The sequence below is a fragment of the Stegostoma tigrinum genome, chromosome 4, assembly GCF_030684315.1.
Source record: "Stegostoma tigrinum isolate sSteTig4 chromosome 4, sSteTig4.hap1, whole genome shotgun sequence".
NCBI lineage: Eukaryota > Metazoa > Chordata > Chondrichthyes > Orectolobiformes > Stegostomatidae > Stegostoma > Stegostoma tigrinum.
The window spans coordinates 10,197,136-10,224,399 of record NC_081357.1 but is presented as its reverse complement, the minus strand read 5'-3'; the positions used below and the strand labels follow the sequence as shown (position 1 = coordinate 10,224,399).

General features: G+C 46.1%; 1 protein-coding gene across 2 annotated transcripts in view; it reads left to right on the top strand.

Moving 5' to 3' along the window:
- Positions 1-26,210, top strand: part of stum (stum, mechanosensory transduction mediator homolog) — a 45,680-nt gene extending 19,470 nt beyond the window's left edge. Inside the window, exons 2-3 of one of the 2 annotated variants that reach the window (XM_048531187.2) lie at positions 14,299-14,478; positions 15,885-26,210. In XM_048531187.2, coding sequence (XP_048387144.1) covers positions 14,299-14,478; positions 15,885-15,919 — 215 coding nt within the window. In that variant the 3' untranslated portion in view covers positions 15,920-26,210. Of the gene's footprint in view, positions 1-14,298; positions 14,479-15,726; positions 15,796-15,884 lie in introns of those variants that run through there. The other variant, XM_059645158.1, reaches the window with a different exon arrangement.
- Positions 26,211-27,264: the final 1,054 nt, after the last annotated feature.

The following is a 27,264-nucleotide window of genomic DNA, read 5'->3' as shown; positions in this document are numbered from 1 at the left end:
ATGGCCTGCTCTAGGCCTTAATTTATATGTTTGCCTAAATTCAGTAGGACTTCAGGAGAAGCCTCTTTTCCTGGGGTTTGACAGTGTGGAACCTATACTGGAAGGTTTGGATGACGGTCAATTGCATAGCCATCGAAGTGGAGGCAGGTTAAGGATGTGAGGAGGGTATTTGCAGAGAGGGTTAATGGAAGTGGCTTAAGAAGGGGCTGGAGTGGAGCTTGTAAGTGCAGTAATTGTATGGAGGTCAGCCAGCTGGACCTTGGAATATGGGCTCCCTGATTGGACCAGATTAACAGCCCCAATCAGGGAGCCCTAGCTGACAGATAAATAGGAGTCAGGGGGAAAGCAGTTAGAGATCTGACTTCTGGTACCTGACTCCATATGAGGCCAAACTGTAGTCAAGGACTGTTCTTGTGTAAGTAAAGGCTGGCTTGGTGATGGGATAGCAGCCACTGTAGAGGTATTTCCATAAGTATGTGTAATTAGACCCAATGGTCTGTGTCTGAACAATACGTTCTATGTAACTCCAGCCCTTCCCCTGGAAGAAGCAGTTGTCTGTTGAATTCCCACCCTTGCCTGAGTGAGTTCCACAGTTCTCTCCTTGAATGGAACTATCCAGCTTTTCCCCATTCCAACCCCGCTCCCAGCAGATCTTGCTGGTCGGTCAGTATGGGCCCAGTCGTTAAAAAGCCAGTATGACCAGTTTGTAGTCCCCTCCGACCATCTTCCCTGGCGGCTTCTGGAGAAATATTAATAACATTTTTAACAGGAGAGCTCGGATCTAGCTGACGTAAAGCTCTATCTGACATTTTGCCTGTTCTAGGCCCAGTCTGTCCCAGTGCATCTGTCCCTCTCCCATCTGTTAAGCGTCATCTGTTGCAGTCCACCTGTCACATTTCCTGCGCAGATTTTGTTTAAAAAAAACACAGCTTTAAATAAAACTAAATCCAAACAGAATCCAAGCTGCAGCACAGCATTAAAAATCTACAGGTAACAACTCCTATTCTGCTTGGGAACCCTGCAGCCCAATGGTATCAATGTGGATTTCACAAGTTTCAAAATCTCGCCCCCACCCAGTGCATCCCAAAACCAGTCCAGCTTGTCCCCTCCCCCTCCCAACCTGTTCTTCCTCTCACCTATCCCCTCCTCCCACCTCAAGCCGCACCTCCATTTCCTACCTACTAACCTCATCCCGCCCCCTTGACCTGTCCGTCCTCCCTGGTCTGACCTATCCCCTCCCTACCTCCCCACATATACTCTCCTCTCCACCTACCTTCTTTTCTCTCCATCTTCGGTCTGCCTCCCCCTCTCTCCCTATTTATTCCAGAACCCTCTCACCATCCCCCTCTCTGATGAAGGGTCTAGGCCCGAAACGTCAGCTTTTATGCTCCTGAAATGCTGTTGGGCCAGCTGTGTTCATCCAGCCCCACACTTTGTTATCTAGGTAGTTTAATGAGCAGTTTGTAGAGATTTTTTAATGGCTATTTTCCAAACTCAGAGTACTGTTCCAAAGGGATGATCCTGGGGGCAATAACAAACCTTTTCCAGTTCTATTCCAGACCTCCAGTGAGTCTGGAGCAACAGGCAAACCCCTCTCATGTTATTGTAGACCCTCCCACACAATGCCTCAGTGACCGACGTACCACTTTGTGTTACACCCACAGGCCCAGGTTGGAGCCCCAGACTGCTTCCCCATTCATAGCCATAGGTTAAGATCAGGCCTGTTATTTTATCTGTGTCTTAGCCACATCCCAGCCTCTGCTCACCTTAAACTGCAGCCGACCCAAAACTCTGTTGCCAATATCCTAATCCATTATCAAGTCTTACTCGACAGTTGGGGTCACCTTTTTCAGACTCTGCTACTTGTGCTTTCGACTCCCTAGATTTAAAGTTTCCATCCTGATATAGAAACCTGTCCACAGCTTTGGCCCTAAACATTACAGAATCACAGTATGTTACAACTCATGATGCCTGCACTGCCCTTTCAAATGAGCATTGTTACTTAGTGCCAATCCCCTGCTTGTTATTAAAATCCCCATCATACCCTTGCTCATTGCTTCTTTCTCAGTCTTCTCATCTTGAGCCTCATTGAATGCCTGAATTGAATCTGCTTCCACTACATTTCCAGGAAAGCATTCCATTCCCTAACTACACTGTGTGTGAAAAATGTTTCTTTTTTTTCTCCTCTCCCTGTCTACATTTACCTCTCTTGCACATCACTTTGAATTCACACTGTCTCATTCTCTTCCTTTTTAAATTCCTTTTACATGTGGGAACGGGTTCACTCTTTCTGCTCTATCCAACCCATTTACGAGTTTGTGGCCTTGATCAAATCTCCTCTTCTCTCCAAGGAGAACAATCCCACCTTCTCCAAACTGCCCTCATACCTGAAGTTCCTCAACCCTGGAGCCATCCTTGTAAACCACTTCTGTACTCTCTCCAATGTGTCCACGTATTTCCCAATAAGTGGCTATCCTGAACTTTATACACCACTCCAGCTAGATCCTCTCCATTCCCCTCTCACCATCTCCACGTAACCTGCTTTGCTTAAAAATTCATTCGTGCAATGTGGGTAACACTGGTGTTTACTGTCCATCCCTAATAGCCCCAGGGGCAGTTAAGAGTCAGCACATTATTGTGGATCTGGAGTTACATGTAGGTCAGACCGGGTGAGAGTGAAGAGGGATTTCCAGACTTCATTGAGTGCGAATTTCACCATCTGCTGCAGCAGGATTTGAACACATGCCCCCAGAAGATTGGCCTGGAAAACTAAATTAGAGTCTTTCCACCACACCATTATCGCCCCATTGGACATCTAACCACTCAATCCTTGACCAAATCACTGGTAAATGTGATGCGGCTCTGGTCTAGGTCTCCCTAGCGTGAGGGAAGAATCCAGATTTCATTGGAGCACCAGCAGCAAAGTGATAATCTGTCTTTGTGGGGCTTCTTTTGAGGGAGGATTGTTAGCCAGGACACCAAAGATCACGCTCACGTCCCCTCCACACCCTGCTCACGGGAGAGAGGCCTCACTTTAACATCTCATCAGGAAAACAGCACCTCAGCTGGCGAAGGGATGTGGGGCGATACCCACAAGGCACTTCGGGAGGGTTATTAAACCTAACTTAGATATCAGGTCACCACAGCTTGACTGGAAGAGTTGAGTTTTAAAGAGGGAGAAGAGATGGTGAGCTACAGAGAGGGAAGTGGCTTGGAGCCTCAGCAACTGGAGGTAAGACGGGGCTAAAGGTTTGTGATTTACAGGGAAGAGATGTTGGCCTTAAATAAGATTCCAAGCATGGTTTGCATAAACTCTGTTTATGTCCCCAAGTTTGGGAATAAGGGAAAGAGGAGTAGTGGTGGAAATCTAATGAAGGTATTGCAAATGAAGAGATTACCATGATGGACCAAGAAACAGCAGCCAGCATGATGTCATCTTAAAATAAGGGTCAAGGCTACAGAATGGGGAAAATGGAAATATTTCACCCAAAATGCTGTTGGGAATCAGGAGCTGTCTTCCTCCAAAATATTCCGGGACGGCTTTCAGAATTTGCAAATGATTTTCTGGATCGATTAGAGAAGAGACTCATGAGGTAGAGATTAGCCACAGTCGAGCCAGATGACAGAACAGGCCCGAGGGGCTGAGGTGGCCAAGATGTCCGTATAGAACAGACAATGAAGTCCCCTGGCCACAGTGTAGGATGAACCCAGCCAGTAAGGTTTAGGAGTTGGGGCGGGGGCTACACCCTGGCAGTATTCCGGAACAAAAAAAGCCTGCTTTGCTTAGAAGAGAGCTGTGACTGTGAAGATCGGCAGCTACCTTGTGTGATGCATTCTGCAGATTGACAACAGCACAGGACACCGATGAATCAGTGCCGAGTCAGCAGCAGGAGCTGCTTGGAGCTGAGGACGAGCAAGTTTCAGAGTTGAAGTGGAGCTGTTCTTTTCTAAATTGGAATGCAAGCCGAGTTTGGCGCACATTCTTCCCCAGCGCCCTGGTTTGGGTTATGAATTCTTGGGCCACGTCAGGGCGCAGTTCGGAGTCAGCCTTGTTGGTGTGGAATTCGACTGAGAACAAGATTCAAAATCCCTGAAGGATATTAAAGGGTTTTCGGTAGGACGGTGACAGTCTCCTGGGGCACCCTGTTGGCCATGCTGCATTTTGGGAGCCCTGTCACCGTGAAAGATAGTGTCAAAATGGAAGATTCTTCCCCAGAGCGAGAGGCCAGGGGTGGTACAATAGAGAGAAACTTTTTTTTTTCTTTTTGATTTGCTTTATTATTGTCACGTGCTGGAGTTTTGCATGCTAAATCATAAAGGCAAGTCAGACCTTAGGTAATGAAGTGAGGGTAATAATGCTGAATAGTGTTATAGCTACAGAGGAGGGACAGAGAAAAATCAACTTTAATATGAGAGATTTAATCATCAAATATCAGATTATATAGATGTTTGTTACATCATGAGGGGTCTCATGAGGGCCTACCCCAAGTTTGGGAGTAGTCGCTCCTCCTTTCATACATGCCCTTGATAAATGGTATGGGGAGTTTCTCTTTTGGGCAGCAGTGAGTAGTCAATTTAGAGGTTTGGAGCTTGTTAAATGCCCTATTAACGGGCAAGGTCAGAAATCACCCAACACCAGGTTATTGGCCTACAGGATCATTTGAAAACGCCATCTTTTCAGAGCCTTCCTCTCTCTTCAGGTGTTAGCGAGAGGGGTAATATCAAACGGGTACATCAGCACCCGAACGAGGAGTGACACTCGGAAAGTTTGTGTTTTCAAGTGAGCCTGTTGGACTGTAACCTGGTGTACTGTGATTTCTGACCTCGTCCATCCCAGCCCAACACTGGCACCTCCACGCCATCTCCTTATTCATGGCACAACTCGCCCCATCAATATTCAGCTTCCCACCTTCGGAAGCATGTCACCCAAGCTGCACTGCGAGAAAACACAAAGCGGCAGTCAGACCTAGCACCGCTCACTTTTCGCTAGATTTTTGATCAGTGAGGGAATTGAGGGTTAAGGGGAAAAGGCAGGAAGGTGGAGTTGAGGATAATCAGATCAGCCACCATCTCATTGGATGTTGGAGAAGGGTAGATGGGCTGAATGGCCTACCTGTGCTCCTGTGATGTGTGGATCTCCTTGTTAGACATTGGGCAGCAATACCTCCTTGCCCACAGTTAGTAATATCTAGCGTGTGCCAGTCTGAGAGCTCTCATGGCATATCTCTGATCCACTTGCAGGACACTTCAACATTTCAATGGCACACCTTGGGCTGCGGCAGTGGCTATCGTTGCAACGAGGGCATCTCTGGCCTGTTTGCTTGCTCTCGGAGCATTCCCTCACTTGAAGCCTGCCTAGATGCTCGCGTATCCCTGTTTTGCCTTGCCTTTGCCTACTTTATCTCCTCAGCCAGAGGTACCAAGTTCACTGAGTGTTCGTGCTGTTGAGTGGAGACACAAAGCCAGGAAACTTGCCCTGGTAGATGGGAGGGGGGGGGGAGGGGGTGCGGATCCTGGCACAGTTACTGAAGAACAGTCTCCGTCGAGTGGCTTGGGCACTCAATCAGTCCTTGGGACAGTTACACAGGTTTGGGGGGGGGCGGGGGCGTGAATATTGGGCAAACTTTGAGTCTTTTTACCCAATGGTGGGCTGTTTTCCTCCTGGAGTGAGAGCGAGGCAGGGACGGAGAGAGACGAAAGGTAGACGGGGGGGGGTGACCCACACGAGGAAGCAGGCAGCCCAGAGGGTTAGTGATGACGGGGGAAATGGGCGGGGGGCGGGGGGGAGTGGGCGCAGTAGGTTACAACCGAGGCATGTTTGGTGAGAAAATTGACTGGGCCTTGCGCTGAAAAGCCCACCAAAAATCTGGGCAAATGTCTGACTTCACCAAAAGGGGAATGTAAGATCAAGTCCATTGAGGTGGGAGGGAAAGGGGGAGCGAAATTGCTTTTTATTTATTAAAAAAAATAGCTAGGCATTGTTTTAATCACTTTTGGTCCACAAATGTTGGCAAGGGAGTTCTCGAGCAAGTCCCAGCTGTGAAATAAATTGACCTAAAATGGAATTATGTAACTATGTGCTGCTGCCTTTTTCTTTTTGGCAGGTTAGACGCATTCCTTCATCTTCTTTCCCCACAGATTCTCACTGGAGCTTAGTGGTGACCCAGAACAGGACGTTCCCATGGGAAACTGTCTCCTTCAGAGGCCTCTGCACCAAATGCCAAAACTGTTTTGGATTAGAAGCTGTCATTGTATTTATTTTTATCATCTTTGTTTTAGAAGGAGCACTCTTTTTTTTCCTAAAGAAAATAGTAGGTGGAGATGGCCAGGCTAAAGATGGTCAAATTACTCAGTTGTTTGTGCGATATTGTTGTATGCTACATTATTGTGACAGTCACAATGAAGCGGCTATGTAAGTTTTAAGAGTTAGCAGTAAGCCATTCAGCCCCTCTAACCCGCTCAGTCATCCAGCTCAACTGTGGATGTGACTTATTTTGCACCCCGTCCTCCAACAGCTTTTTGACTCCCTTGTGATTCTTGCTCAGTGACGGTCTGTCCATGTCTACCTTTAACATAGCCGATGGCCTTGCCCCACCACTCTCTGTGGAACACTGTTCCAAAAGACTAATGATCCTCATAGGGAAAACAAATTCCTCTCAATGGAGTCAATCACTCTGGAGCATCTGACAGAAGGCAGAGTTGGGATAAAAGGCTCTTTTTCAGAATGGTAACCGAGTGGTGTCCCGCAGGGTTCAGTGTTGGGGCCACAGCTGTTCACTTTATATATTAATGATCTGGATGAAGGGACCGGGGGCATTCTGGCGAAGTTTGCCGATGATACGATGATAGGTGGACAGGCAGGTAGTACTGAGGAGGTGGGGAAGCTGCAGAAAGATTTAGACAGTTTAGGAGAGTGGCCCAGGAAATGGCTGATGAAATTCAATGTGAGTAAATGTGAGGTTTTGCACTTTGGAAGAAAGAATACAGATATATACTATTTTCTAAATGGTGAGAAAATTCGTGAAGCAGAAGTACAAAGGGATCTGGGAGTGTTGGTCCAGGATTCTCGAAAGGTTAACTTGCAGGTAGAGTCTGTGATTAAGAAAGCAAATGTAATGTTGTCGTTTATCTCAAGAGGGTTGGAATATAAAAGCAGCGATGTGCTTCTGAGGCTTTATAAGGCTCTAGTTAGGTCCCATATAGAATACTGTGTCCAATTTTGGGCCCCACACCTCAGGAAGGGCATACTAGCCCTGGAGCATGTCCAGTGGAGATTCACACGGATGATCCCTGGAATGGTAGGTTTAATGTATGATGAACGGCTAAGGATCCTGAGATTGTATTCATTAGAGTTTAGAAGTTTGAGGGGAGATCTAATAGAAACTTATAAGATAATGTGTGGTTTAGAAGGGGTGGACACTAGGAAGTTGTTTCCGTTAAGTGGGGAGACTAGGACCCGTGGGCACAGCCTTAGAATTAGAGGGGGTAAATTTAAAACTGAAATGAGATGACATTTCTTCAGCCAGAGAGTGGTGGGCTTGTGGAATTCATTGCCACAGAGTGCAGTGGAGGCTGGGGCGTTGGATGCCTTCAAGGCAGAGATCGACGAATTCTTGATCTCAGAAGGAATCAAGGGCTACGGGGAGAGTGCAGTGGTGTTGAAATGCCCGTCAGCCAGGATTTAAATGTTGGAGTGGATTTGATGGGCCGAATGGCCTTACTTCCACTCCTATGTCTTATGGTCTTATGGATCCCAGAGTGAAAGTTATCCATTAAGGTCAAGGTAGGGCCAGGGCAACTGTTTAAGGTAACGCATGGCGTGTTAATGCTCTGTGTTATAGATTGACATTTTCCTCGTGTTTGGAGTGTAGCATCCACTCCTCCAAATAAAAACCATGTCATATTACACTATAATCCATAGAAACAGAGGCACAACAGGATTTCAAGTAGGCCATTCAGCCCATCGAGCCTGCTGCTCTATTCGATATGATCATGGCTGGTCAACTCAGTAGCTTGTTGCCACTTTCTCCTCATGCTCTTTGATCCCTTTAGTTTCAAGAACTGCATCTAACTTCTTCTTGAAAACATTCAATGTTTATGCCTCAGCCACGTTCTGTGGTAGTGAATTCCTCACTGGGAGAAGAAATTTCTCTTCAACTTGCTCTAAAAGTGTTTACCCCATATACTTAAGCTATGACTTTTTGTCTGGGATGCCCTAGGCATTAAGAGCTGCCATCCTGTGTTTGTCCTGTTAGAATTTTACAAGCTTTTATGAGATCCTCCCTCACTCTTTTTTCAACCCTGGTGAATATAGTCTGAACGATCCAGTCTCTCCTTATACATCGGTCTTGCCATCACAGGAGACAGAGGGAAATGGTGGAAGGTTGTATTTCAGGCTGGAGGCCTGTGACCAATGGTGTTCCATAGGGATCGGTTCTGGATCCTAAATAACAAAATATGGAGCTGGATGAACACAGCAGGCCAAGCAGCATCTCAGGACAACAAAAGCTGACGTTTTGGGCCTAGACCCTTCATCAGAAAAGTGGGAGGGGGAGAGGGTTCTAAAATAAATAGGGAGCGAGGGGGAGGCAGACTGAAGATGGATAGAGAAGATAGGTGGTTGGATAGAGGAGAATCCATCTTCATTCCGCCTCCCCCTCGCTCCCTATTTATTTCAGAATCCTCTCCCAATCCCCCTTTTCTGATGAAGGGTCTAGGCCCGAAACATCAGCTTTTGTGCTCCTGAGATGCTGCTTGGCCTGCTGTGTTTATCCAGCTCCACACTTTGTTATCTTGGATTCTCCAGCATCTGCAGTTCCCACTATCTTGGTTATGGGTGCTCTTCTGTTTGTCACTTATATTAATGATTTGGATAGAATATAGGAGGCATGGTTACTAAGTTTGCGAATGACACCAAAAGTTGGTGGCATTGTAGACAGTGAAGAAGGTTTTTTTTAAGATTACAAAGAGATGTTGACCAAATGGGTCAGTGGACTGAAAATGGCAGATGGAGTTCAGTCGGGATAAATGTGTGGTATTGCATTTTGGTACAACAAGGGCAGGGCTTTTTACAATTAATGACAGGGCCTTGGGTAGTGTTGTAGGACAGAGGCACCTAGGGGCTCAGGAACATAATTTTTTGAAGTTTGCGTCACACAGAGACAGGATGGTTAAAAAGTCGGCTGGCACGCTTGCCTTTATTGCTCAGTCCTTTTGAGTACAGGAGTTGGGGCGTCATGTCGAGGTTGTACAGGACGTTGGTGAGGCCTCTTCTGGAATACCGTGTCCAGTTCTGGTCGCCCTGTTATGGGAAGGGTACTAGGAAGCTGGAGAGGGCTCAGAAGAGATTTACCAGGATGTTGCCAGGTGTGGAAGGTTTGACGTATAAAGAAAAGCTGGATAGGCTGGGACTTTTTATTTACTGGAGTGTCGGAGAGGTGACCTGTGATGGAAGGCTATAAAATAATGAGAGATGTAGATATAGAGTTAACGATAGGTATCTTTTCCCTAGGATGTGGGAATTCAAGACTAGGGGACACATTTTTAAGGTGAGAAGAGAAAGATTTTTAAAAAAAGACGAGAGGCAAATGTTTTACACAGAGTGTGTTTCGCATGTGGAAAGAGGAAGTGGTGGATGTGGATGTTTAAAAGACATTTGGATCGGTATATGAATAAGAAAGGTTTAGAGGTATATGGGCCAAGGAGCAGGCAGGTGGCACTAGTTTAGTTTGGGGTTATGTTTGGCATGAACTGGTTGGACTGAAGGGTCTGTTTCTGTGCTGTATGATTCTCTGAATCAGTCTGGTAAATTTTCACTGCGTTCCCTCCATAGCCAGAACATCCTTCCTCAAATAAGGAGACCAAAACTTAAAATTGAACTGTTATACTACAGGGATGGTGAGCCAGTGTTGTGAAATGGTGACTACATCAGAGGGGCAGAAACCAACTTTCCAAGAGTGGTGGATCCCATTTTGGCTTGGCTTGGCTGAAATTAAATGTGATCAGGAATAGAAGTTGAATATTGCAGGTAGAGATGGGAAAGGCAGAATAAAGCAGAGAGAAGTGTTGGCAGCATCGAGTGTGATCCCCACCATTGCACAGTGAAGATGATTTATAGAGGGTTACAAAATTGAAACCATGCCATTGAAGATTCAGTACAAGAGATTGGAGCTAACGGGCAAGAGAAAACTTACTGAGTGATATCACCTGGGCAAACTGAGAATGGGATGGTGTTTGGAGATGCTATAGTTTTGTAGAGTTTTATTGTAACTTTTGAGTTAGCAAGGATTCCATGTTGTGATACCCTTCACTGACACCTGCAACCCCTGTGAAGTTTATGGTTCAAATCTTCAACTCAAATTCCCTGTCCCTCTCTTCCCCCCCCCCCCCCCCCCACACCCTGTTTTTAGTACTTCCTTCAAATTTTTATTAATGGCGCTGTCCTTTATGGGTGAAGATGACTGCCTGCCTTTCTCATGGTCATTTTCCCAATCTACCCAAAGTGTCCTTTATCGTGGAGTCTGGGAAATTGTATGTGGTAGGGAGACTCAAATCATACGGTCAGAGTGAGGCCAGGATTGTGTCCCAGCTCTGACAGAATGATCCAATTAATCTGACTCCCCTATTCCTTTCTAATGGCATTGCAAATGAAAAATGTACCAGTATTTATCCAACTGCTGTTTTGAAGTTTACTATCCTGTAGGTGCCTAAAGATTAAAGGGAGGTGGTTGAGGATGAGGGAATAAGGTCCCAATGGGGATCTTACAGCTGGAGGTAGGGGCATGGCTAAGGCAGAAAATGGATACCAGGGTCCTGGATTTCTGCTCCTAGACCAGGAGCACATCATTGGGAAAATTCCTGACTCCTGCAATCCCATCAAAAGGACCAAGTGCCACAACTGCGAGTGGAGGAGGGGAGAAAGTGTTTAAGTACTTGATCCCTTATAAAAACAAGCATTTGTATTTATAGCCACACATCAAAGACTTCACGACTACTTGAAACTGTCAAAGTTCATGATTTCTAGGTCCCGTGCAGTAGGGAGCCTAGCAACACCACGAAGGAGCTGATGAATGTGTGGCCGAAGAGTTTGGAGCAGGAGGGAAGGCTTTAGATTCCTGAGGCTTTGAGGCGATTTCTGGAGGAAGTGAGACCCCTGTAAGTTGGATGCATTACACCTGAACAGGAACGGGATCAGATTTCAGAGGGGACTGAAACTGAGAGGGAATTAGAAGTTAAAATGCTGATCAGCCAGTCAAGAATGTGGAGGCAACACAGGCTTGGTGAGACAGAATTAGTTTAACAAGGCTAAATAGAGTTTATTTTTATGCAAGGAGCCTGGGGAATAAGATAGGCATTTGGGAGTGTAATACCACAGCTATGAGCAAAACTTAGCTGAAAGATGGTATGATTGACAGCTCCATATTCTTGGGGATTGAGACGAGGCAGAAGGGGAGATAGATGGGATGGGGAGTTCGCAATAATGATCAAGGAATCAATTGAAGTTATGAAAAGGGATGACGTTTTGGAAGGATCGTCAAAATGAAATCAAATGTGTAGAAGTAATATCTCAGAACAGGGACAAACACATTGTTGGGTGTATACTACAGGCTCCCTCTAGTCAGGGAGAGATAAAAGATCAAATATGTAAAAGAAAATAAATTACTGGTGGGACGTGGGAATCGCTATCTAGTCTAGCATGCATTACCTGCTCTTAGTTGCCTTTTGAGAAAGTGGTGGCGAGTTGCCTTCTTGAATCATTGCAGTCTACATGCTACATGTAGATAGAATATGTAACCATATTTTAGAGAAGTGTCAGAATAATAAGGCAGTAATCTAGGGCATTTTAACTATTCATGTGTTAAATGGAACCATTTTAGTGTGCGAGATAGGGAGAGAGCGAAATTCTTAGATTGCATCCAGGAAGACTTTGTTACCCAGTAGATAGGAAGTCCAACAAATACGGTGGCGGGGTGGGGGTGCAGTTCTGGACCTAATATTCAGAAATGAGCCTGGGTTATTGGGTTTCGGGGAGATAAGGAGGAGCATTTTTGGAGATGATGACCATAACTCAGTTATATTTAGGACAGTCATGGATAATGATGTGCCAGGGATGAAAGAGAGAGGCTAATTTTACTGAAGCAAGATACAATTTGGCCCAGTTGGACTGGGAGCAACTAATTGCAGCTAGAACGGCCAGAGAAATAGGAGGCATTCAAGGAGGAAATAGTGAGAGTTCAGAACAAATATGTTCACATCAGGAGCAAAGGTGTTCCAAGACTGGAGAACCTGGATGTCAAAGAGACTTAAAGATTAGGATAAAGAGGAGCTTATGGGCTTAAAACAGCAGGTCCCTTACCAGAGTAGAGGGTGGGAGAAAACTTCTGAACAAAATTAGACCAGCTCAGCCATTGCATGATAAAGTATTGGCAAGCAGTATAAAGAAAAATTTAAGGTTTTTTTTGTCCATAAAGATCAAAAGATTTACTGGGGAAAGAGCAAAGCCTCATTTGGGACCATAGACGTAATCCGTGCATTCATTTTGGCAGTAATTTCAGATCATCTCTCTGGTCATGGGTGAGATACCAGAAGACTGGAGGACTTCTAACATTGCCCCGTTATTAATAGAAACATTAAGGAATAGACCAGAAACACACAAGCTGGTCAGCCTAACCGTAGGGCTGGGGAAGTTTGTATGAATTCTGAGAGACAGAACATGTCTGCACTTGAGAGACATGGTTTAATCAGGGATAGTCAGAACATAGAACATTGATTTGTTAAGGGAAGGTCATGTTTGACAAACTTGATATACTTTTTTGGGGAAGTTACCCAGAGTGTTGATGAGGGTAGTACATTTAACATGGTCTATATGCAATTTGGCAAAGCTTTGGGTAAGGGCCCTCACTTCAGCTTGATCAAAATAGTAAGAGAACATGGTATTCTAGAAGTTTGCCAAAACTGGCCCAAAGGCTAATTGGAGAAGGGTATTTCAAATACTGCACGTCCATTTTCACTGGGGTTCTGCATGACTTGGCACTGGGTTTCTGTTCTTGATGGTGTATGTTCAGGATTTAGACTTAAGTATAAGGGATATGATCAGGAGGTGTTACTGATGACATGAAAATTGGAAGAGATAATCAAGGGTTACAGTGAGAAAGTGGGGGATTGGGATTGAAGAGTTTATCATCCATGATTGAATGATGGAGCAGACTCGATGGGCTGAATGGCCTAATTTCTGCTCCTGTGTCTTATGGTCTTAAGATAACTGATGAGGATAAACTGCAGGAATATACCACTGACTAGCCAGCTGGGCAAATGAGTAGCAAATCGAACTCAACCCAGAACACTGAGAGGTAGTGCACTGAGGGAGGGCTAATCAGATTACACAATGATTGGTAAGATCCCTAGAAGTACCAAAGATCAGGAGAGTCTTAAATAAAAACTGAAAGAACTGCGGATGCTGTAAGTCAGGAACAAAAGCAGAAAGTGCTGGAAAAGCTCAGCAGGTCCGGCAGCATCTGAAGAAAAGAAACAAGATTTAACATTCTGGGTCTGGTGACCCTTCCTCAGAACTGAGGACCCGAAATGTTAACTCTTGGGTTTTTTTTTGCTTGTTTTCTTCACAGATGCTGCCAAACTTGCTAAGCTCTCCCAGCAACTTAAATTTTCATGTCAGGAATCTTGGTGTTTGTATTTACAGGTTCCTGAAGGTAGTAGGGCTGTAGAAAGACTGGTTATCAAGGCATTAAAGTGCATATGGGATACTTCACTTTCTTAGCTGAAGCGTGGACTACAAGAACAGGGAGGTTACATGAACAGAAGTAGCGAGTTTTTGAGAAGATTTGCAGCTCAGGTTGAGGTTCTGGATGTGAGTTTGCTCGCTGAGCTGGAAGGTTAGTTTTCAGACGTTTCGTCACCATTCTAGGTAACATCATCAGTGAGCCTCCGACGAAGCGCTGGTGTTATGTTCCGCTTTCTATTTATCTGGTTAGGTTTCCTTGGGTTGGTGATGTCATTTCCTGCGTTGGTGATGTCATTTCCTGTTCTTTTTCTCAGGGGATGGTAGATGGGCTCCAAATCAATGTGTTTGTTGATGGAGTTCCGGTTGGAATGCCATGCTTCTAGCAAAAAAATTGCTTCCTCAGTTGTAGGTCCCTTTTACCTTTAAGGAAGGGCAGCTCCAAGTGGTTGGGGGTATGTCTGAACCGCTCAGTGGGCCGCACTATCCCATTTGACAGTGAACAGGGGCTGTGGGGGTGTGGGTTTTATTATTTTTTTTGTTTGCTCCTTGTTGTCCCCCAGGAACCTTTGTGTCAGCCTTCGTGGTGCTGTGTGGGGCGCGGACAGACCTGCCAAACCGTCACATGTGCTGTGTTTTCCTTCTCAACGTGGCTGCGGCCCTCATTCAGATCCTCACAGCGGTGGTGATGGTGGGCTGGATCATGAGCATATTCTGGGGAATGGACATGGTCATCCTAGCCAGTAAGTGCAAGCTGCAAGTCACAGATTCCCTTCCCTGATGGTCCAGTCGCAGAGGGAAGGGTGAGGTGGGCGTGGTGGGGGTTCCATGGTGCATTTTGAGGGATGGTGTTGGGGTGGGGTGGTACTGATATCAGATTATTGTACGGGAGCCCCCCCCCCCCCCCCCCCACTTTGTTTATCAGGGAGAGATCCAGATCAGTCTCTCAATTCCCTCTCGGTTAAATGCTGTTGGGGTTTGCACACTCCCCTTTGTTTTCATTTCAGTCCAAGGCGCAGGAAGTATGTTTTAAATGATTTATATTACTTCCGCACCGCTGTCCAAAGCCTCGCTCTGCCCTTCCCAATCTCCCATGCTGAGCTCTGTCCGACAATCCTCTCGGATTTCTGCGCTGTCCCGACTCTGGCCTCGTGTGGCGTTCCCGATTTTTTTTTTTTTTTTTTTTTTTTTTTTTTTTGTTTTTTTAAAAAAATCTGCTGTTGTCCCTGCCCACCCACGTGCCTAGTTCTGAAATTCTGGAATCCCCCTGGTTTGAGGGCTCTCGTGGCGCAGTGGTAGTGTCCCTGTGTCTGAACCAGGAGGCCCTGGGTTTGACCCCACCTGCTCCAGGGTTGCATCAGAACACATCCTTTGACCAGGCTTTGGACCTGCCCCAGTAACTCTGGTATTGTTTGGCAGAGTTTCTCTGAACTGTCTTGTGTTTAGCAGTGTTTGAGGGTTCGATACACATTACCAGAATGGCTCGACTGGCCCTACACTGGTCCATTGATACTGACACAAGCTGCTTTCGGGACATTCACTGGACGCAGATGGAAGGTGTCAATGGCCAAGCGCAAATCTCACTGAGAAGAGGGTGGTCAGTCGCTCAGTTCACTTCAACTGACCGACCAAGAAATAGAGTGCAGTTCCTTCTCCATGTCGCATTTGGTTTTCCTCGGACATTTTATTCCCACCATGCATTCCCAGTGAAGAATAATTTCCCGGTACTAGCGCTGAGGTGACTGTGCTTACTGGGAGGAACCAGCCCGACTCTTGCGCCATAACGTCCTAAATAGTAATTTTCACCGGATTTGGTTGTATTTTATCTTCCCGGTCTTTGTTCTTGGCTCTTCCCTGCACTTCCTGGGTCTGTCTTGTATCCCAGAATCCACTGTGGGCTCAGCTAGTGAGCCCCCAGAAGGTGTAGATGTGAGGATGGTTTGTTTGAATAGCTGCGTCCATGTTTTTTTTTTCTCCCCCTGTTTTGACAGAACAAAGCCTGGAGGGATGAGATGGTTGAAAGACTGGGCAGGTGCCTGGAGCCCAAGGGAATGAGTGTCAGGGGAGAAGCCAGGGGTAGGGAGAAGAACTGGCTTCCTTTTTGCACCTGACTTCTGTTTCAAGAAAAAAATGTTTCCTTTATCTGCAGGCTACAGAGATCAGGGGATTCCTCACCAAGTGTAACTCCGTCCGTGGAAGGATCAGTCGCTGTCCTGCCGTTTCCCACTCGCAGCTGCGGCTCGAGGATGTTCATGAGGGCCTTCAGGCTTCAGGGTGCCAGTAGGCCCAAATGTCAGGCCGACTTTGTTTTTCTGTCAATTATTTATAACTACATTAAGGGGAATGGTGTTAAAAATAAACATGGTCAGTAACACCCCGCACCACTTTCTGGAACTGCCCGTTCGGTTGACCTGCAGCGACCTTCTCTTCAACTGTTTCCATGGTGACACCCGCCATTTTGTCAATGGCCGACTGTCTCCAACAGGAGCCACTGGCGACCCAGGTCTGGCCTTCCCGTAAATTCAAGGGACACAATGTTGTCTGTTTTGTTTTTATGTTTCTGTCCGAGACTCGGATTCAAAGCACTAAACCCAGTCCTCGTTTTCAAAAGAAAAGAAAATTGGGATGGATAATTCTGACGTACGCTGGGCACAAATTCTGAATTAATTTGTGCTTTGGAAAATTAGTATGTGGACATTTGTCCTTTTTTTTGGGGAGCCCTCAAAAACGTAGTTAATAATGACTATCTGGGAAACTGAGGATGAGTAAGGCCTCAAAATCCAATTTAACTCCTCAATGCTTTGCATGTTATGTTTCTTCCGAGTGAAAACTCCTTGCGTCAAAGAAGGATCAATATGTCTGTAAATACTTAGGGGAAATTCTAATCTAGGTGAAAATTGAGGCAGATTGATTGAAAATGGATGATGTAACTCGTTGCTGCTTCGTCCTTCACTATTCCTGAACACACACACACGCTTTCTCTCTCTGGATTCTCTCCAAGATGCACGCTCCGCTCCGCTTGATAAACATTGAGTCTGCTCCCTCCCTTCTGCATTTCCCCCCTGACACCGACCCAGACGGGACATTCTGTCCAAATCTCCTTACGGATTTCTGCAGGAAGCAAGAGGCATCTATCCGGGTGACTCAAAAAAAATACAAGTGGAGGCACAAGAATTCTTCAGAGATATTTGTGAAAGTGCCAAGAAATGACCGGTTAGAATACTTTTGCCTATGAATTTCGTAGATTTTCAACCCAGGATGGATTTATATGTACATATTTGTAAACATATTCTGGTGTATGTACGTTTGGGCATTTTGGATCTTTAGTCTATGCATGGAAACAATTTTGATAATGTGAGTCTTTTTCACGGCCCTTGGACGGTTGGGGATAATGTTTGCTTCATGTGACTATCTTTTTATGGGTGGTAATTATGTCAGTTTACTCTGAGATGCACAGTTTATTGAAAAGGACTGGTGGAGATGCTTGAATCGCTGCTGCTTTTGATCTGACGCTTAATGTTCAGCTAAGATGTGTAAACTGGAACATCAGGATGCATGCACAGGGAAAGATGGTTAGCAATTTTTCTGTATTTCAGTAACAGTTCCTATTTCATTCCCAACTAAAATTGCCAATGCCAGCTGTTGTCCTGGACCTTGCAATAGTTGGTCTATCACCTGATCACTCAGTGTCTCTTCTTTCCCCAGTTTATATAACCACTGAAAATGAACCTGGCTTTGATCATTTTAGCTGCTTTAAGACTCCTCTGTAAACTCCCAGCCTGTCACATCTTTGATCTTAGATTACAAAGAACTCTTTGAAGATGTGTTACACTTTGTTGGACGTGCCTTTCCAAATAATTTCTTCGTACATGACGTAGAAGTGCTTTCCTATGAGTAATTTTTGTATTGGATATGGTTGTGGTTCTGTTTATTATGGAAGCCGAAAGGATCGGTTAGCTCAACTGGTTGCGTGGCTGGCCTGTGATGCTGAGTGACAAATGATACAGAACAAAGAACCATATAGCACAGGAGCCAGTTCTTCGGCCATCCAAGCCTGAGCCGTCACTTTTTGCCCTTCCACACTAACACTGTCATCACTCACAGGATCTATATCCCTCGATTCCCTTCCTCTTCATGTCGTCATCCCGCTGCCTCTTGAACGCTGCTCTTGTGTTTGCTTCCACCACTTCCTCTGGCAGCTCATTCCAGGCACTCCCCACCCTTTGTGTGACCTGTGAACCTGCCTGGCACATCTATTTCAAACTTCGTCCCTCTTGCACTCCAAACTGCACCTTGAACCTATGTCTCCTAGTAACTGATCCCTTCACCCTGGGGAAAAGCCTCGTACTTTCCACTCTCTCCATGCCATTTACAATCTTTGAAACTTTTGTCAGGTTGCCCCCACCACCACCTGTGTTCCAGTGACAACAAACCCAGTCTATCCAACCTTTCTTTGTAGCTAAAATCCCCCATACCAGGCAACACCCTGGTAAACCATACTACGCTGTCCAAAGAATCCACATCCTCCTGGCAAGGAGCGTAGCCCAACTAAAGTTCCATAAAGCTGCAGCATAACTTGCCTACTGTTTTAGTCTGTGGCCCTACCAATGAAGGTAAGTATGCCATAGGCCTTTTTTACTGTCTTATCTATCCGTGCTCCCACCTTCAGTGATGTGTGGACCTGCACACCCAGATCCCTCTGCATATTAGCAGTCAATGCCAACAGTCAATTCCAACACTGGTTGAGGTTACTACAAAGGACTCCTATTCCCCACCTGTACCCCCAACACAGTCTCTCTCCCTCCCCCCGCCTCCCCCAACACCATTCCTGGCCTAAGGCCTGGTGACGCTCCAGTTAAACTACCACCAGACACACCCCCATCTCTCTAATGGGAGGGCAGATCTGTGGTCCTCTGTGACTTTTAATGGTTTTACCTAATGGAGAAGTTTTAACAAGGTACCTGTTTGCTTTCCAACTGGTGCAGGGAAAGGTTGAAGGGGACATGACATGGATATAAATGCTGTTTCATGGAGAGGGCAATGCATGTTGATGGGATGCTGAGATGAACTGGAATTATCAGCCTCTCAAAGGATCCCCTGCTCAATGTCCCTTTGTTCCAGGTTCCTTTTCAGTGGCGATTGGCAGAAAGCAGGGAAAAAGAGTGTTTTGTTAGATTAACATGTTCAGTTCCAATAAGGTAACCTTCAGCTTGCTGATGCGCTTTGCTCACAACATTTTCTAAAGGTTTTCTTCTTCCAGAATCCAACTTGTTCCAGAATCCAACTTGGCTGATCTCTTCTTTCTTCATTTGGAAGGATGTATGAGTTTTGTTCCAGAATCCAACTTGGCTGATCTCTTCTTTCTTCATTTGGAAGGATGTATGAGTTTTCTGCCCCTGATCGCACTGATGTTGAAAGCCAACCTCATGCCCCAGGTTGGAGTTTTACAACTTGCTGCTGTTACTGAGTCTGTCAGAAGCGGGGGCTAATGATTGTACAGGTCCACAAAACACATCTGATTGGATTGAAGCTGATCTGAGCAATGATTTTGAAAACCGTGGGGAATGGTAATGAAGGTGTGAGACAGAGGCAGTGTTACTCTCACTGTACAGACATGTCGAGTGACAAATCTCTATAGCCTGTTCTGGTGGCACAGTCAGCAACAGCAAAGATTCAGCCAGTTGGGGCAGAGACGAGGAGAACTCCCTTCACCCATGAAGTGGTGAGCCTATGGAATTCCCTGCAACAGAAAGAAGTCGAGGCCAAAATGTTGAATGCTTTCAAAACAGGATTAGATGTAGTTGCTGAGGCTAATGGGTAAGTGGACGAAATTAAAATAGGGTACTGAGATGGATGGTCAGCCATATTGAATGGTGGAGCAGGCTTTGAAGGGCTGAATGGCCCCCTCCAGATCCTGTTGTCTCCATTTCCAGTGAGCTTCCTTGACCTGCCTGCACTTCCCGGCAGTCTGCCTGTTTCTATTTCCATGATTTTCTCTGGTCCTGCAGCCTGCTCATTTCTGCGTTCATTCTGAGTAAAGATAAGGAGAGATGGAGAAGTTCCTATTGGAGACAGTATTTTATTTTTTAACAGTGCATTTCCCACAACCCATCAGAAGGAGCTAGTTGGGCTGGAAACTATTATAGGGGAGCTCTGAGACTTGGAAATTGTCATTCTTTCCAGTAATTGGCTCCATCAACTAATCCACCCTGAGGTTGGATATGAAGTGAGCAAGACCCCAGCGTTCCACAGATGCCGGAACCGTGGCCCAGAGACACACACCCAGGTCAGGCTTGGTGGTCCTTCGGCGCTTTTTCTGCTCTGTCACGTGGGCAGGTGAGACAGCCTCTCTGACCAGGTCAGGATGGGATACCCTGAGTCAGGGGTGAAGTTTCAGAGGAGCTGGTGCTTGTGTATGTCGTCCTTCCTCATGGTCAGCTCTGTGCAGGAGCAGTGAAGGTGTAGCGCACCACTGTCTGTGTATTCGGACGTTCTCTTTGCTGATTTGGCTAAATGATAGTCATCATTGGGTGAGAACAGGCCTCTCCTATTTGCTACCCCCATCCATTCCCCTGCTTCTTCTATTTTATCTTCACCTCTGTTTGTCTTCATTTATTGCTCCATCCCTTCAACCCCTGTGTTATTTCCTCAGCTCTCCTCTCTCCTCCCCCAGGATTATGAGGCTTTAATTTGGCTTACAGAATGTGAAAATCACCCACAGCATCAATATTTATTGCCTGTTTATCATTATCCTTGAGAAGGTGGTAGTGCTGAACAGTCATCTTGAAGTGCTACAGTTCATGTACTTGTGGGTTGACCCACAATGCCATTAGGGAGGGAATCCCAGGATTTTGACCCAGAGAGAGTGAAGGAACAGCAATTTAATTCCAAGTCGGGATGATGAGTGGTTTGGAGGGGAATTTGCAGTGGTAATGTTCCCATGTATCTGCAGCTCTTGTCCTTCTAGATGGAAGTGGTCATATGTTTGGAAGGTGCTGCCTGAGGATCTTGTAGATAGTACACACTGCTGCTACTGGGTGTCCAATGGGTTGCTTTGTCCTGGACGGTGTCAAGCTTCTTGAGTGTTGTTGGGGCTGCACCCATCCAGGCAAGTGGGGAGTATTCCATCACACTCCTGACTTGTGCCTTGTAAATGGTGGGCAGGCTTGGGGACCCAGGAGTTGAGTTCCCCGCCACAGTATTCCCAGCTTCCGGCCTGCTCTCGTAGCCAATCTGTTAACGTGGTGAGTCCAGTGAGTTTCTGGTCAATGGTGATCCCCAGGATGTTGATAGTGGGGGATTCAGTGATGGTAACACCATTGGATGTCAAGGGACAGTGGTTAGATTCTTTCTTCTTGGTGATGGTCATTGCCTGGTGTTTATGTGGTGTGAATATTACCAGTTGTCAGCCTAAACCTGGTTATTGTCCAGATCTTGTTGCATGTGAACAAGGACTGCTTCAGGATCTGAGGAATCATGAATGGTGCTGAACATTGTGCAATCATCGGTGAACATCTCCACTTCTGACCTTACGATGGAGGGAAGGTCATTGAAGCAGCTGAAAATGAATGGGGCCTAGGACACAGCCCTGAGGAACTCCTGCAGAGATGTCCTGGAGCTGAGATGATTGACCTCCCACAACTACGACCATCTTCCTGTGTGTCAGGTTTGACTCCAACCACTGGAGAGCTTTCCCCCTGATACCCATTGATTCCGGTTTTGCTAGGGCTCCATGATGTCACACTCGGTCGAATGCAGCCTTGATGTCAAGGGCCGTTACTCTCCCCTCAGCTCTGGAATTCAGCTCTTTTGTCCATGCTTGAGCCAAGGCTGTAATGAGGTCAGGAGCTGAATGACCCTGCAGAGCCCAAACTGGGCATCACTGAGTCAATGCTGCTAGGTACCACTGTTAATAACACCTTCCATCACTTTACTGATGAGCGAGAGTCGGGAATTGAGTTGGATTTGTCCTGCTTTTTGTTTTCAGGAGAAACCTGGGCAAGTTTCCACGATGTCTGATAGATGCCAGTGTTGTAATTGTACTGGACGAGCTTGGAGAGTAGCAAGTTCAGGAATACAAGCCTTCAACATTATCGCTGGAAGGTTGCCAGGGTCTGTAGCCATTCAAGTATCCAGTGTCTCCCACCGTTTCTTGATATCATGTGGAGTGAATCAAAATGGCTGAAGACCCGCATCTGTGACGCTGGAGCCAACCGAATGAGGCTGAGATGGACCATCCCCTTGGCATGAACCGATATTGTCATGGACAGATGCATGGCATGCTGAAATCGCACCCCCCCCCCCCCCACCACCACCACCAGAGGACATTCTGTACCCTTGCCACCTTTCAGTGCTCCTTTCCAGTGGGGGAATACCGATCCATCAGCTGAGAGAGGATGGTGCGTGGTAAACATCCACGTTGAAACTGAGAGACTTCATGGGATCTGGAGTCAACTCTGAGGGCTCCTAGGGCACATCCCTCCTGACTGATGGTGGGAGAAGACAGATATCCGGGGATGGTGGTGTTGTTGTCTGGGACACTGCCTATAAGGTATGATTCTGTGAGTGTGACTATGTCAGACTGTTGCTTGACCAGTCTGTGAGACTGGTTTTCCAGTCCTGGTGCTAGGTCTCAGACGCTAGTGAGGAGGACTTTTCAGGGTCGACAGAGCTGTTTCTGCCGTTGTCTTTTCCGATTTTCTCGATCGATGCCAGGCAGTCCGTCCAGTTTCATTTCTTTGTTGAGGCTGATACAACTGAATGGCTTGCCAGGCCGTTTCAGGGGTAGCTGAGAGTCGCCCAAATCGCTGTGGACCTGGAGTCACATGTAGGCTAGACCAGATGATGATGGCAGATTTCCTTCCCTGAAAAGTGAGTCAATTGCATTTTTCCCTGACAATTGACAGCGGTTTCATGATCATCTTTTAGACTCCTAATTCCGGGTTTTGTTGAGTTCTCATTCCTCCACATGCCCTGGCAGGATTTGAAACATGGTCCCCAGAAAATTAGCTGAGGTTCCAGCGATAATACCCTTGGATCATCACCTCCCCACTAATACACCCCTCCCTGTTACTGCCATTGAGCACATGTGCACTTACACACAACAGGGAGGAGTATGTTATATGTGTGTGTGTGTGTCTGTGACACACTGGACCTCCATCTGTACACCTACTGTCCTTTGTGCTCTCCCAATTCCAGGGGTAGCACTCCAGCCCACATGCAGAGCTGTGCCTGTGTGCTACACAATCCTGGAACTGAAATAAGTGGTGCTAAATTCCTGAACAATTACTGAAGCAGTGTGTAATTATACCCTTCGAGACGTGATTCTGGATTAGGTAATTACAGTTTTAATTTAATTTGTTTGTTTGTCAACGTGTACGAGACACCAAATGTGTAACAAAAATCTACGAAATGTCGAGTGTCACTACATTGTGGTGATGGTTTTATTGGGAGCGAAGCTGTGCTCTCCTCTGGTCACAGCACTGGGTATTAACATGGGGAAGGTCAGAGCCATGAGGAGATTTACATTCCCAGGGAGATTTTAGCCTTGGTGTTCAAAGTTGGAGCAGATTTTCAACATTTCCAAATACTCCTGGTTCCCAATCTTGATGTTACTGCCATGGCAAATATTCACAGCCCATTATCTTACTGCTGAATTGCGCACTCTCTAAGTTTCTGAAGATTCTTCCAGTGCGTTGTCGGAGTGAGAGTTACAGAGCAGTGAGGTATGTCCGTCGATCCCTAGACTTCCAAGTCCACTGCCATCCTTTACATTTGAATCACTTGGGATGCACAGAAACAGGCCGTTCAGCCCATCCAATCCACATTGGTGTCAATGTTCTCCTCCAATTGCCTCCCATCCTTTCTCAACTAAATCAGCCTCAGAGACCAGCTCCTCCCTCCCTCGCTCCTTGCTCCTCTTTAAATACGTCTCTACCACTCGTTTAAACCAGTCCCTCTGATCGCAGTCCCCGTGTGGGTAAGACCAGCAGAATTGGGCCAAGTGACATCTGGTTTGCTCTGACATTCAATGAGATTGTGACTGTTCTGGTAATCCTCAACTTCACTTCCCTGCCTTTCTAAACCACCCCCACCCCCCAATACCCTTTTGACTTGTTTACTGATTAAAAATCTATCTCAAATTGAATGTACTGAATGATCCAGCCTCAACAACCTTCTGTGGTACAGAATTCCACAGATTCATGACCCTCAGAGAAAGGAAATCCCTCCTTATCTCTGTCTCAAACGGGTGACCCCTTATTTTGAGATTATGTTCTCTCGGCCGAGACTCTCTGACAAGGGAAAACAACCTATCCACATCTACCCTGCCAATTCCCATAAGAATCTTGTAGAGTCAAGTAAGGTTTCCACTTGTTCTGTTATATTCCAGTTACAAAAGGCCAAGCTCCTCAACCTCTCCCCAAAAGACAGTCCTTCATATCAGTTGTTAACCTGGTGGATGTTCTCTGGAATACCTCCAATGTCAGTGTATCCTTCCTTAGATAAAGGGTGCAAAACTGTTCATAAATTTCCAGGTATGGTCTGCCTAATGCTTTGTGCATTCGCAAAGCCTTCAGATTTTATATCCCATTTTCTTTGAAATTGAGGTTTTTCCTGAATTCCCAATTGGAATTCCTGCTAACCCTCTTCTATTGATGGCCTCCGATTCTGCTTTTCCCACTCTCCCAAAACTTTTCTTCATCAGAAAGACGGAGATTGAGGGGGAACCTTATTGAGGTCTACAAAATCATGAGAGGTATAGACAGGGTGGATAGCGAGAAGCTTTTTCCCAGAGTGGGCGACTCAATTACTAGGGGTCATGAGTTCAAAGTGAGAGGAGGAAAGTTTAAGGGAGATATGTGTGGAAAGTTCTTTACACAGAGGGTGGCGGGTGCCTGGAACGCGTTGCCAGCGGAGGTGGTAGAGATGGGCACAAAAGCATCATTTAAGATGTATCTAGACAGATACATGAATGGGCAGGAAGCAGAGGGATACAGATCCTTGGAAAATAGGCAACAGGTTGAGATAGAGGATCTGGATCGGCGCAGGCTTTGGAGGGCCAAAGGGCCTGTTCCTGTCCTGTAATTTTCTTTGTTCTTTGGAAAGACTTCTTAGTTCACCCCTGGGTCTTTGATTTCTTTTTTGTTTAGAAAAGGCACTTAGCCAGTTAATCCTTTCCTGTTTCCTGTATAAATGTTCTTCCCTTTGGATGTTAAAAGGTGGGAGATATTGTGCTGTCTAAGTGTGGGCAAACTGTAAATTGAGGGTGTAAGGGGAGCTGACGGTGATGTTCCTGGATTATTAAGGCAGTAACCTACGCTAATATCCTGGGAAAATGGGTTCAGATCCCACCAGGGTGTCTGGTAGAACTTAAATTCAATTTGACCAGGAATTAAAAGCAATGCTGAGTCATGTTCGCTTATTATTGGTTGAATAAACCAAATTGGTTGATTAATGTCTTATGGGCTGCTCAGTAAGGGATTTGAGGGCTATGGGTGGGCAGGGAGAAAGGGGGGAGAGGCAGGAAGGTGGAGTTCAGGATCATCAAATCAACCATTTTCTGAAGAAGGGTCTTGGCCTGAAACGTTGGCTTTCCTTCTCTTCTGATGCTGCTTGGCCTGCTGAGTTCATCCAGCCCTACACCTTGTTATATCAAATCAACCATGATCTCATTGAATAGACTACTTTGGCTCCTACCTCTTATGGTCTTCATGGCCATTAGGGAAGGAAATCTGCTGGCTTGACCTGGTCTGGCCGCCATATGAGTCCAGACCCACAGCAATGTGGTTGACCCTCTGAAAAGGCCATTCAGTTCAAGAGCACCAATCTCTAGCAAAAAGGGCCACCCTTCACAGGCAGGGCTTTGGAGAGCTGATGTCCACCTACTGCCAGTGACGAGCTGGAGAAACTCAGCAGGTCCAGCAGCGTCTGTCGAGAGAAAACTGAATCCCCATTTGGTTGTGAAGTAGATTCCTATTCCATAATACGATCAGTTAAATGGGATTGGGTGACAGCTAGTGAGGAATCTGATCCTCCTGTTCACCACAGATAACTGACTGACAGAGCAGTACAAAACTGTCTCTTTTATCATAGAATGTGGGTCATAGCAGTCCCTCAGCTCACTTTATGGAGCTTGAATATGAAAGGAGCTTAACTATTTGCCTTTTCTCCTAAAAGTTTCCATTGGTTTGACTTTGTTTGCACATACGTGTGTGCGTGTACATATGTGTACAAGTGCGTGTTTGAAATGAACTTCAAATTTGTGGCTGTCATTTTGGAAGTTTAATAGGGAGCTGGAAGTAACATTTCCAGTTTCGCCAACGGGAATTCAGCTGGATTGAGACAACACTTTGTGGAAGTCGTGTGGTTGTTGGAACGCTTAGCTTGGAGAATAATTTTAATTCTGACCAATCCTCTGTAACCTAAATGTGTGAATGTTTTCTATTCCACAAGTATTAATGTGATATTAAAATGATCTGCCTCATTCACTGTGTCCTGAGGTGTTTGTTTTCCCCTAACTATATCTCTAGGGCAATTCAGGAATGGATAAGGAAAGAGGGAAAGGTGTTTAACAGGTCAGAAGGAAGCAATTCATCTCTGGCGATGGTGGAAGTGCAGGAGCAAACTTAAGAAACCAGTAGAAGAGCAAAAAGGGGGCATGAGAACTTGAAAACAGGATCAGGATATTTCAGAGATAATGGGAACTGCAGATGCTGGAGAATTCCAAGATTATAAAATGTGAGGCTGGATGAACACAGGCCCAGCAGCATCTCAGGAGCACAAAAGCTGACGTTTCGGGCCTAGACCCTTCATCAGAGAGGGGGATGGGGAGAGGGAACTGGAATAAATAGGGAGAGAGGGGGAGGCGGACCGAAGATGGAGAGTAAAGAAGATAGGTGGAGAGGAGAGTATAGGTGGGGAGGTAGTGAGGGGATAGGTCAGTCCAGGGGAGACGGACAGGTCAAGGAGGTGGGATGAGCTTAGTAGGTAGATGGGGGTGCGGCTTGGGGTGGGAGGAAGGGATGGGTGAGAGGAAGAACCGGTTAGGGAGGCAGAGACAGGTTGGACTGGTTTTGGGATGCAGTGGGTGGTGGGGAAGAGCTGGGCTGGTTGTGTGGTGCAGTGGGGGGAGGGGACGAACTGGGCTGGTTTAGGGACGTGGTGGGGGAAGGGGAGATTTTGAAACTGGTGAAGTCCACATTGATACCATTAGGCTGCAGGGTTCCCAGGCGGAATATGAGTTGCTGTTTCTGCAACCTTCGGGTGGCATCATTGTGGCAGTGCAGGAGGCCCATGATGGGCATGTCATCTGAAGAATGGGAGGGGGAGTTAAAGAACCTGCATAGTTTGATAAAGGAAATGGAGAGATTATCGGAGACTTAGAGACGCAGATAATGTTCTGGGGACCTGGGTTTGAATCCTGCCATGGTAGATGGTGGAATTTGAATTCAATAAATATCTGAAATTAAGTATCTAATCATTCTTTGTCGATTGTTGGAAAAACCCATCTGGTTCAGTGATATCCTTTA